Source organism: Montipora capricornis, chromosome 14, assembly GCF_036669925.1.
Source record: "Montipora capricornis isolate CH-2021 chromosome 14, ASM3666992v2, whole genome shotgun sequence".
Classification (NCBI taxonomy): domain Eukaryota; kingdom Metazoa; phylum Cnidaria; class Anthozoa; order Scleractinia; family Acroporidae; genus Montipora; species Montipora capricornis.
The window spans coordinates 48,559,185-48,571,684 of record NC_090896.1 but is presented as its reverse complement, the minus strand read 5'-3'; the positions used below and the strand labels follow the sequence as shown (position 1 = coordinate 48,571,684).

Genomic DNA, 12,500 nt, shown 5'->3' with positions numbered 1-12,500 from the left:
ACAACACTTGCACTACTCTACTGTTCTGGCAATGGCTGCTGTGAAAATTAACGATATTTATGTTGCTCAAAGACGATGGCAATGATGATTATGACGATGTTGATCACAGACAATGACTGTGCTGATCATGATACCTGCAACGATAAGAATTGGGAAGATGATGATGATGATGATGACAAAACAAGAAACGTTTTCCCATCCAAAAAATCTTGGTTTTTAAAGAAGTTTATAAATAATTATTGAGGCCTTTAGAGCAAAATTTAGATACTGGAAATTAATCTAAGGCAATTTGTATTACTCCATTATTACCAAGGTCGTTTTAACTTTATATTTAACCCATTCAGTCCTAGGACTAAGGAGTGAGACTTAATAGATTTTCCTCTGTCATAAATGGGGGGGGGGGGGGGGGTTCAGAAGTTAATCAGTTAAACTAGATTTTTTAGAGGAAAGAATAATTTATTGATTTGAATGCAAAAAAACACAAACAAGTGTTTTAGCTTGTTTAACTTTGTTTAGCAAGTCTGAAATTTCAAGAGATTGAGGTACTAGTTAAACTTCACAGGTTTTCTTAAAATTTCATTACAGTACCTATGTGCAGCAAACATGCCACGCCCAAGATCCGACTCAATTACAATGAAGTCGCTGCAGGGGGAATATTTTAAGGACAATTATTGTTTAGATTTAGATATAAGGACCATCTGATGTTGTTGTTTAATTAACAAAATGAATTTTCTTAACATAATTATGACACATTAATTTTTTTTTTAAATGGGAAATTACAGTAGGGATGTCGCTAAGTGCCGGCTGTAGGTGAAAATCGCTGCTTGAGAAAGGGGTGATCACGGGCTGAATTTTGGCCATTGATGGAAGTGACTGAGAAGATCGCTCATTATTTTTCTCCACAAAGTTTAAAAGTCATTCAATGTGTTAACAAAAAAAATTTGAATATCTGTTAGTGTTGATACTGGAAATGAAATAAAAGCGTTGTTTTAAATACTGTTGTGTGGGTCATCTCTTTCCCCATATTCGCCATCATGAAGAATGTTAGGTGTTGCAAGACACTGGGAACAATCTTGTTACCAGGTCCCTTTGATGCTCAGAGCACGAACTTGCTGCCTCAATAGAACCTTCAACCGGATGAATTTATTCTTAGCTACATCCCTGTTACAGTGTATACGTTGTGGTTCAAATTTATAAATTGTTCTTTGGTAAAATACTGTAAAAGTCCATGTTTATTAAGCCGTACCCTTTTTTTCTCAAAATTCAAATCAAAAACTGAGGGTGCGACTTATCAATGGAAACATCTGAGGTTGAAGTTTTCTAAGGCCTCATTAAGGGCATTTTTCAGAGATAATTAAGCTTCAATTTGAGAACGAACGCCATATATGGCTTTGTATTTTAAAACTTTTTACAAATGATTGTTCATGAATGTGTGGTTAGCCCCAAATTTCTTTTTCAATTTCAATAACACTTGTTAAGATCTACATTTCCCACATAATCATAAGCCGGGGCAAAAATACATTTGAATTAGTAGGCAACGTCCTTAATATTCATAAAAAACGTCTCAAGATGTTACTGAATAATCATGTAACAAACTGAAAGCATGTTGTTATTGATCATTGCCTTTTCCATGAGTGGCGGCACCTAAAGGAGCTGTTTGCATCTTGAAGCGTTCATTTGCGTTTCTTGTCCTCCAAGAGTTCTTTTAAGCAATTAATTTTCATTTTACCCAAACAACTGAACACCACCCTACAGGGAATTCAATCTCCATTCCTCCACAAAGCTGTTTGCTATGACTCCTGTGGCCAGTGACTGACGCATATCTTCCCGTTATGTGCAAGAAAATACCAAGATATTTGCAAGTATTGAGTGGAAAATGGCTGATTCTTTCATTGTTTTTTATCACCTTAGTGGCAAATTTATCGATTGGATTATCAAACTCTGCATGAACTTTCTCTACTGCTGCAGGTTTCCAAACATACTAATGATAGACATGGTATCCCCGGACAGCAGAATTGAAAGTTTGAACAGAACTACAATGATACAAACATTTCAAAGTTTGGCTACTACATGTAAGCACTTGTGCAGATTGCTTCAAATTTCAACTTCAAGGAGCGTTTTGAAGTGATAATTGTGAAAAAAAGTTGCATCCAGAGCATCTTAAGTTTTTTATAGTAAACTCGAAAGTTAAAGGTATGACAAGTGAAATTTCGCTATCTACACGTAAAGATATGAAAGTGAGTAACAACCACTGTGTCAGTGTTTTGAAACCATACTTGTTGGTCCTTGCTTGTTTACTAATCGAACTTCATTGGAGCTTCAAAAATTGGGGGTGCAGCTTATCTGTGGGTGTGACCTATACATGGACTTTTACAGTAATGTACATGTACAGTATGATAATGAGATTCAAAGAAAAGAAAGGGAAAGAAAATTTTAACAGAGGGTAAAATTGAACCACAACATATACAAAAGCCATGCATATTGTTAGGTAAAATAGAATAGTTTACATGTTTAGATGTGTTGTAACAGGAGGGGTTCATCTGTTTTTTATTTCTGTCACTTTAGAAATTGTTCTTTAAAAGAAAAAACAATTCAAATAAACTAACTTTTTAAAATGTCTTTGGAGTGTCTAGATCACTAATTTTAAAGTCTTTTCATTTGACTTGAAAGAGCAGCAGACAGCTTACATAAAGGAGCAGGAACAAAACAAAGGTCACAGGTCATAAGTCCCAAGTCATTGTTTTACCAATACAGGAACAACCCTAACCATTGCCAATGCTAACATTAGGCCTAAAAACTATTGTTTAGGTGCAATCAGGCCTAAGGTTAGCTTCAATGAATGTTTAGGATACTCTCTGCATATTGGAAAATCAACGACCTGTGACCTGTGTTTTGTACCTGCTGTTACTTAAAGGGCATCTTTTTACATTTCTTTCCAAAGTACTCACTCTTCAGGTCCAGCTGTAAGCACTTTGTTGCTTAGGACCGTTGTGCCTTCACTATCCTCAGCAGATGTAGCAGTCACTGTCATTTTACCAAAAGGTTTCTCCATAACGTTGGTTACACGTACCTGCAAAAGACAGCACATTACAGTTGTGACAACTTAACATCAACATTCTCTCTAACTAATGAAAACTTCAGTCTTCAAAATGGGAGAAAAAACATCACAATTTATTTTCTAAAATTGCAAGCATTTATTTTTTGATACAGTACATGTAGGTTGCTTGACTCCCACTTGGAGCGTGCAAGGAGGCTGAGACTAAAACACGCAGTCAATTTCATTGTTGAGTTAGTGTTGACGTTGAACATTGAGAAATGTAGCTCTATAAGTGGAGCTTGCTCCAATTGTCTGAAAGTTAAAGTACACATGTACATATTTGTATAATTTATGGGAATGGGCCAGACTGCAATGGTTAGGGCACTGGATTCCAGGTCAAGAGACTTAGGTTGAAGGGCCTTGCTGTGTTGTAATGTTGTGTTCTTTGGGCTAGGCAGTTCAATCTCATATTGCCTCTTTTCACCCAGGAGAATAAATGGGTACCAGACATTTGTTGCTCAGGTTTAATTACCTTTGTGATAGACCTGCACCTTATCCAGGGCAACTACCGTAGTTATTCGGTTATAAGGCGCACTTGGTTATAAGACGCACCCCAAACTTAGCAGTTTAATCAAGCTAAGTTCTCAAACTGAAAATTACGAGAAAATACTCGGTTATAAGACACACCAAAAAATTGAGAGTTATCAAAAGGATGTGATGAATTTGAGAACAATTATCCTTACACAACAGCGAACTCTTTTTGTTAACGTAAACAGAGTGAAAAAGGCACGCATTTAATGATATACGTAAAAACAAAAGCTAAAAGTTCACATGTGAAATGATAAACATACAACGCATACTCGTTTATTTGAACCTTCTGACTTAATAAATAGTCAGAGTTCAGAGTTAAGATTTCAAGCGAAAGCAAACAGTGCAAAAACTCCCACGGAAAGTCATTCAAAGGTGTTCGGCAGCTGAATATCAACACGCCAAGGATGCAAATTTCAGTGCACAAGAAAGCCTAGATGAACAAAGAAGGTATGTTTTATCTCCGCACTGTTTGTTCAGAGAAGTCAATTTTCATGCGAGCGACAAACACGATTCTTGGAATATTCGAAACAAGGTTCGAACGATTGTATTGTTGTCACAGGTATCACGTTACTGAGCACGTGCTCTTAAGGATGTATGCAAATTTCCATGTGTTTGCTTTTCTCTTGAAGTCGTTTAGTGTTCTAAAGGTCTCTAATAGCACTATTCTTTTTTAATAAACAACTAGTGTCCTTTTCTTGTGTTGTTTAAACTGCAAGTTCTTCTCAAATTGTGATCTTAAGATTTTTTGCGCGAAAATACTTGGCTATAAGACGCACCCCAATTTTAGCACTAACTTGCCACCCAAAGACAGATTTTTCTTGAAAAAACCGTGCACCTTATAACCAAAAACTACGGTAGTACTGTAGCAATAATCCTAGCACATTAATTACACAGAAACCAGGATGAACTCCATCCAGTGGTCCCCATGGCCCGAACATTCTTTACAAACAGTAAATTGTATATCTGGAGATGTGCAAGTGTAGTAAATAACTTAAAAAGATCAAATAATTCACCGACCTTGACTAATTTTTGCTCATCTGAGACAACAGGAGAACCATACAGCTGTACAACAACCGGAACATGAAACTAAAAACATAGGACAAGAAAGAAAATGCATTTCTTGGGAGAGACACATCATCGTCAACCCTTAAATTTAAAATGGTTATCATCTTCCCCTTCAAATGAAATACAAAAACGACTCTTGAAGGCAGTGAAGTTTTTTAAAAATCTCCTCATACAGTACCTAGAAAGTTACTCTTGATGTGTGTATGTATTGTCTTATGTGGTTATAGTCTTTAAGTACAGTACCGCTCAAAGATAAGCGAACCATCAAACGCGTTGACAACGCATTGAGAACAAAGAGTCTATGCGTTTGAAAATAAAACCAACACGTTCGCAAACTAGTTTATTTTCAACGCGTTTGTAATGGTCTTGAAAGCACTAAGTACATGTATTTAGCCATTGTCACTGCAATAGCTGCATGTATGTACGTACTGGGACCCACAATTGACAAAGGGCCAATAATACAATGTAGCCCCATGATGTGCCAATGAAGGACCCATGAAGTTCCCATGAAGGATCGATGCTTGACTTTTATTTACATGTAAGTCATTATCACTCACCTGATTATTTCCGAGTTTATCTACAGCCAACAACAGAGTGGCAGTTTCCCTTACGGACTGGACATGTTTTCTTGTCAGCAGATAGTTTGTAAACTTGATTACTTGTTCCTGACAAATCACAAAAATAAACTCAAAATTTTTAAGTTACTCCATGTATGACCAACCATTAAATAAACACTACCAAGTAAATAACTTTAATATTATCAGTACAAGTTTCATTATCATACCTCAGTAATGGCTGGGGCTTTGCCTACGAAATCAGAGAATGAGTAAGCCGCATACACAACCAGTGAAGTGACATGCAATCCACCTTCGAACTAAAAAAGGAACCACAAAGAAAAAGAACTAAACATAATCCACCATATTGACTACTCTTGATGCAGATGCAAAACGCATAGTCCTATTTCATTTGGGAATGGCAAAATAGCATACATGTAGGGCAGTTCAACCAATTCCTGGTGCATAGCTGTGCTGTTCAGGTTCACAGTGTCCACTCAACCAGAAAACTCAGTTCAGGAATAATAATTATTAACCCTTTAATGCCCAATAGTGACTTATAGATTTTACTCTGTCTAACGCCAGACGATTTTACTCGTCAAAGGGAGACCCCTTGGGCACTAAACGGTTAAAAAACTATCTCCCTTAACCCTTTAATGCCCAATAGTGACTTATAGATTTTACTCTGTCTAACGCCAGACGATTTTACTCGTCAAAGGGAGACCCCTTGGGCACTAAACGGTTAAGCATTGAAAATAAAAATATAAGTAGGGGCTTTTGAACTTGCAATTGCTTGATTACGAGAGAAGGAAACCATTCACATACAAAATTAAAGAGCTGGAACAACTTTTAAGCATGCCCAATGCAAGATAACAAAATGAGTATATTTGTTAAAAAAAAATTAAGGCATAAATCATTTTGCAGGCCAGACAGACTGGAGGATCAAGATGTCACAGACTGTTATCTTTCAATTTCAGCAGCATTGACAACTAAAAAGTAACATTAACAATCAACGTTTTTTGCACTGAAAATAGCATCACCTGTAAATATTTATTATCTATTTCATCAGCCTGGGCCACTGTGTCCTATCAAGAAGGATAACAAGATTAGCCAAAGCAAAGGGGATGTACATGTAGGTGGGCATGAGAATTATTACTACTTTTAACCACAATAATTATGGCTAAAATGAATAATATTTATTATTATTATCATTATCATTATCATTATCATTATCATTATTATCATTATTATTATTATTAAATCGCTTTGATGATCCATACGATGTTTTTGAAATTCATATTTAATCAATACATGTTTCGGATGAAAGTCAAACATCTTAATTTATCCCTTTCATACTAATTAGTTTCTTTTCTTAGCTTTAACAGTTTGGTTTTTTCTGTTTTGTTTCGTGGTTGGATGTTTTTATTCTGTTCTCGCCTTCATCCTTAATTATTAATGTTATATCTCACTTTGTTACACTATTTATTGCTCAACTTTAGTTTATTTCTCATTTGTCAACTGACGATGGATGATGTTTCATCCGAAACATGTATTGATTAAATATGAATTTCAAAAACATCGTATGGATCATCAAAGCGATATCTTACTTCGTGCTGCTAAGAAGTTTTGGTATTATTAAATCTCTTTAACGTAGTAGTGTAACCTTGACAGCTCAGGTGACGAATAGGGTACAACAAGGAGAAGAAGATATCAGGGTCTCTGATATAAATTATGGCCTTTTAGTTTATGCGCGTTATCCATGGCACCATCACAAAGGGACTTACTATATAGAAACCTGTCAAATTTATGTATCTGTTGCCTAGAAGAGAGGGAGGCAGGAAAATGAAGGAAAGACTAACAGAGTGAAATACCGGTACATGCAAACTAGCAATGACAGAATGAAAACAGGAATTTCCCAGTAGATCCGTTCCATAAATTCTTCTTTAAGTCAGCTGATGACTGGGTCTACTTAAATCTTGCCCAAAGGTAATCAACAAATAAACTGTACATGAAACTAGATTACCTCAATCATCTCAGTAATAAAAGAGACATCTGTGCCCTTAGGCAATGTTTCTCCAATGAGCATGGCATATGCTGCCCTGAAAACAAAAACAAAAATTGGTACCCATTAGAAACCAATAATGTCAAGAAAATCTCAGCCCAAAATGACAAAATTCCCTTACCCCAAGATGCTGTCTTCATCTGAATTGATGGATGCCTTAACTGCCTTGATCACTTCACCAGTATCGACTAAACACAAACCGAAAAAACTTATTAGCATTATGAAAGTGGCCAATGCATGCTGAAAAGAAAATACATGTAATCTTCATCTACTGTACAATCCTAGACAAAGTTACATGTACTTCTTGTTGGGGTGACCATGAATCAATCAAACTATAATAAACTGACCCTTGGGAGTGAGACATATGTAACAGATTTTACTCTGTCTAATGCCAGACAATTATTTTTAGTTGTCAACTGGGGGATTTCTAGGGCACCCGAGGAGACAATGGGTTAACTAGTCAAGCGATGCATGTACTGTATGTCCCCTCCATTCACGTGGATCAAGTCTGATTTTTGGTGAAAGGGGAAAACCAGACTGCCTCTCACAGCAGACTTAAGAACAAAGGGACCCAGATGACACCCGGGATACATTGATGGAAAGAAAGTGCTCTCCTTCTTCTCTCAACCCAAGCGAACAAGACAAGTGAATGAGAGTGGAAGGGGAGCACTTGTTTCTTGTGGATAAACCACCTTGTGCCTTCATAGGATCAGCTCACTCCTGCTTGTCTATGGCTACCATTACTACATGTACATGTATGTACATGTACAGCTGTACCTCTTCAAATAAGAGCAGTACTTAGTACTAGTGGACTATCAATCACAAAGGTGCATGTACAGGTAATCTAGTTGGCACAATTCAAACTACATATCCCAGGCCATGTCAGATGGTAAATAGGCAAATAAAAAGTATGGTACCTTTCATTCCAAAATAATTTTGGGCGATAACAGCATGATGCAGGGTGATCATATCAGTTCCTTCATTAATGACTTCTGATAACATTTTCTTGGCTGCATCATCTACTTCCAACTGAAGAAAAATTAATAAGTACCAAAATTAATTGACTTTTACCTCATTTTTTACTTAATCTTTCTAACCGGTAACTATCAATTTTGTGCAATATAGAAGATTGTATTTATGTGATAATTATGTAGCTTTCTGAGAGCTAAAGCCAAAAGGAAACATGACACTAACAACTGGGGAGAGAAAAGTTTCTAAACACCACATGAAACTTGCATACTGCACAAAACTTTGACACTAATGCAGTTAATGCATGGCCTTGGTGCAAGAGGGCCCTAGTTTGATACCCAGATCTCACATCCTTGTTTCGGCTTCTTTCCTTTCTCTGTAGCTTATCGTAAGTAGCTTCAAGTCTACACGTGTCTTGTTTCATTCCCCTCGAAAGGGTACACCCAAACAGCGGTAATTGTTGCTATGAAAAAGCCTTGCTATATGTGTATTGTGCAACATCTGAGAGTATCGTTGGCTTATTCTAAATTAAACTCTTCCCCATGTGAAAGCGAACAAATACATTTGCTGAAGCATCAAAGACAGCTGTCGCATAAGTAAGATAGTGAAAAAGAAAAGAAGGTAAGCTTGTTGAATATTTCTATGTTGCATGTTCAAGGTTTTTGTTTTGTTTACATTTGCTCTGGCTGATTTTTGCTGCCTAGTTTGATTGACTAGAGAACCTACAAGTATTAAGTGACCTGAGTTTCTGTCACACTTATGGCCTACATGGCCTACTACCTATTGAACCACCAAACCGTTTACCATAGTTCATCTTTCAGTTGAATTTCTCGGAGCAGAAAGGTCACACAACATTAACCCTTTAAGCCCCGAGGGGTTCCCCATTGACGAGTAAAATCGTCTGGCGTTAGACGGAGTAAAATCTATAAGTGCCATTTGGCACTATCGGGGCTGAAAGGGTTAAACGGGGACATAGTTTTTTCACGCTGTTAGCTTAACCCTTTAAGCCCCGAGGGGTTCCCCATTGACGAGTAAAATCGTCTGGCGTTAGACAGAGTAAAATCTATAAGTGCCATTTGGCACTATCGGGGCTGAAAGGGTTAAGAAAGTGATCGGGGAATGAAGAGCTTGGTAAGGTCATACATGTTTGTTGACTATTGTTACATCATAAAATGTCATATCCAAGATGGTGCTCTCCAAGTCACGAAAGAGGCAACTTCAAAGTGCTCTTGCCACATTTTAACAGGGTACTGGACAAAACGGCAATTATTTTCGAATTCCTGGGGAACCATTTTAGCAGGGTTTGAGCCAGTTTTGTTGCCTCAGAAGACAATTTGTACCTCTGTGGCCCTTGCAAAGGACAAATAGGATGGGAGGGGAGTAAAGTATGTTAAAATTAATAATTATTGGTGTATTGCCCAACTATACATACATGTAGACAGTAAAATCTTCACTGTATGCAATGTAATTACAGCAATCATACAACTGGAATCGGCTTACATTGTACATGAATTAAATCTACAAATTATTATTTTGCTTGTTATCAAACAAAATTTAATGTCATCTTTTAAGTCTGAAATGATGAAGGCAATGGCCAGAATTGTGCACAGTGATTTTTTTCTTCAGCATAAGCTTTGCAAATTTGATGTGGAACAAATCGCGACTCAGTAAAACATCTGTCTCGCTGTTGTGTAGTTTAAAATATCATTCTTAAAACACTCAACTGTCACCATAATAATTACATTTTGTGGTTACAAGAAGAGCCTCCTTGAATAAAATAAAATAAAAAAACAAACTTGTCGACTTGAGATACCTTACAACTTCCTATGAGTTCAGCGACAACTGATGCATAAAATATGGACTTCACATTGCTACTGTCGACATTGGCCTTAGCAAACTTGCAAACATCCTGAAGACAAATAACAGCAACATTACATGTAGATAGGTAATATAAGTACTCATTGGCAGAATTATAATTAAAGCAGGGCTCGAAATTAACGAAAAAATCCAGTCGCATTTTGCGATAAGATAAATTTAGTTTCAATTTCGCAAATTTTAGTCGCAAAATCGCCGCGATGCATTGTGTTGTCAGCGGTTTAGCAAAAGAATGTGAGCCCGCAATACTTGTGTGTAAAGAAACCGCTGAAAATGGTGAATGATCAAAGGAATGGAGCTGTGCACGTAACATCGCAGCTAAATTACTCTACAATTACGCTATCTTCAGAGAAAATTCACAGCGAGAAACAAAATAATTTTGTCATTTCTTTATTTATTTTAGCAAAAGTAGCAGCAAAGTGGCAACTGCTAACCCTTTTGTTTCGAAACAGCGAAGGTGACAACAAGTCGCAAATTTGCAACTTCTCTAGATATTTTAGTCGCAAAGGGACAAATTTAGTCGCAAATGCGACTGTATTGGTCGCAATTTCGAGCCCTGTAAAGGCCCACCTTCAACCAACAGGCTTTTCGATCATTTGTTTTTGCTATGGAAATTTGCATTGCTTATCGTAGCGATCTGATTGGACGAATTTCAGCTTGGGGGGAGGGGGGGGGGGTCCACATACGAAAAATGTTCCAATGCCCATCAGACAACAATAATTTAAGGGTAAAGGTCAAAGTTATCGTTAGCTTAGGGTAAATGCAGGGGCCACTCGTATTCTGTATTCTGAGACACAAGTGATGTTGAAGTCGGGATAGAACCATTTCTGGACATTATCAGCAGAGCTTCATATTGTTATTAAAAGGTGGTATGATACTGCTTATGTAAACTGTCAAAGTCTCACTGAATGGAGAAAAATCTTGGTGGTGCTTAGATATTTTGAATAGCATCTTCTGATTGCATTAAATTGACAGAAGAAATCCTCACAAACTGGTAACAAAGTCCAACAGTTCAAAGTACTTCCCTCAAGTCCCAATGGAGTGAGTAATAATTATACAATGTATTGAACCTATTACAGATCTAAGAAACCCAAAGTGGTGTTGGGCAGACCAATTTATGATTAGCCTCATGACCACAGTGAATTCTAATACACAAAAAGTACCCAATTACTCATTAAATACCTGTGTCGGGGGAACTTCAGCCTTCATGAGTTTCAAAGCTATCACTGAGTAAGCAGCGGTTTCCAAATCCTTGAATGGCATTGCGTCATAAAATTTTTGTTTAAATCTAACTTGGTCACTAATGCTCAACACGGACGACACACCAACTGCATCAGCAGAGATTGCAAAGGACACCAGTAAAAGAAGACAGGCACCTGATGACGTAAGGAAACATACAAATCCAAAATTTGAAATAAACCAATGGAAAGAAAAGGTGTGTATCCCAAATAAAAAGAATGACAATGTAGCTCAATTTGGTCATATAACTTTGCTGATTGCCAAGACATAAACTGGCTCTCAACTACAGGGCTGTCACTAATTTTTGATGTAGGTTGAGAAATACAAAAAAATAGCCAGGGATTCGCGTTGCTGTCGTGAAGTCAACATGCTGGTTTTATATGAAAGTAGCTGGGGACATACCTCAAAAAATGAGGAGAAAATCCACATCCCCCTGCCCTTACTGACAGCCCTGCAACTATAATCTACAACTCTAAATTGAGATGACTAAACCACAGAATTTAGTACCACATCTAAGGACACTATACTGACGAGCCAGATTGTTTGTCATCCACTGCAGAGCCAAACGAGCCAACAGCCGAACACATGTCAATATTTATGACTCGTTTTTTCATCCACTGCGGAGTCAAACGAGCCACCAGTATGTTTGAAAATTTTGCAAACTAAATTAGCCACCAGAACAACAAACCCCAATAACTAAATGACTCGTTCAGTACATCCCCCGGTCTCGAATGTGCCCCTGTATTCTGTCATTGCCCCTTGTGACTGTGGCACTTTCCGGGTTTCTTCACAAAAGGAACGAGACAAAACACTTGGGTTAAAAACGAAGACCCACTGATACCCTCCAAAAGTAGAGAAAAAAAGCGCAACAAAATACTCATCGAACATAAAACCGAAAATTTTACTATTTATAACAAAATAAATCCCTCATTCCTATAACTTATTTCGCTCTAACAATGTCGATAAATTAATACAAACTTGATAACAAAATCCCGGAAAACAAATTGATCATAAACCACCCATTAGAACACAAAGAGATATATAAACGATGTATTAAGCAACATGCAGAAAGACGGAGCTGTCATTAAATTAATTAAACAGCTGAGAA

General features: G+C 37.2%; 1 protein-coding gene across 1 annotated transcript in view; it reads right to left on the bottom strand.

The window, feature by feature from the left end:
• The window catches only part of LOC138031294 (dolichyl-diphosphooligosaccharide--protein glycosyltransferase subunit 2-like), a 27,047-nt gene that overhangs the window by 14,430 nt on the left and 117 nt on the right, over positions 1–12,500 (bottom strand). The window contains exons 2-11 of the mRNA XM_068878995.1: positions 11,336–11,529; positions 10,092–10,187; positions 8,227–8,338; positions 7,431–7,497; positions 7,271–7,346; positions 6,288–6,332; positions 5,478–5,567; positions 5,251–5,358; positions 4,646–4,714; positions 2,949–3,070 (exon numbers count right to left, since the gene is read on the bottom strand). Coding sequence (XP_068735096.1) covers positions 2,949–3,070; positions 4,646–4,714; positions 5,251–5,358; positions 5,478–5,567; positions 6,288–6,332; positions 7,271–7,346; positions 7,431–7,497; positions 8,227–8,338; positions 10,092–10,187; positions 11,336–11,529 — 979 coding nt within the window. The remainder of the gene's footprint in view (positions 1–2,948; positions 3,071–4,645; positions 4,715–5,250; positions 5,359–5,477; positions 5,568–6,287; positions 6,333–7,270; positions 7,347–7,430; positions 7,498–8,226; positions 8,339–10,091; positions 10,188–11,335; positions 11,530–12,500) is intronic.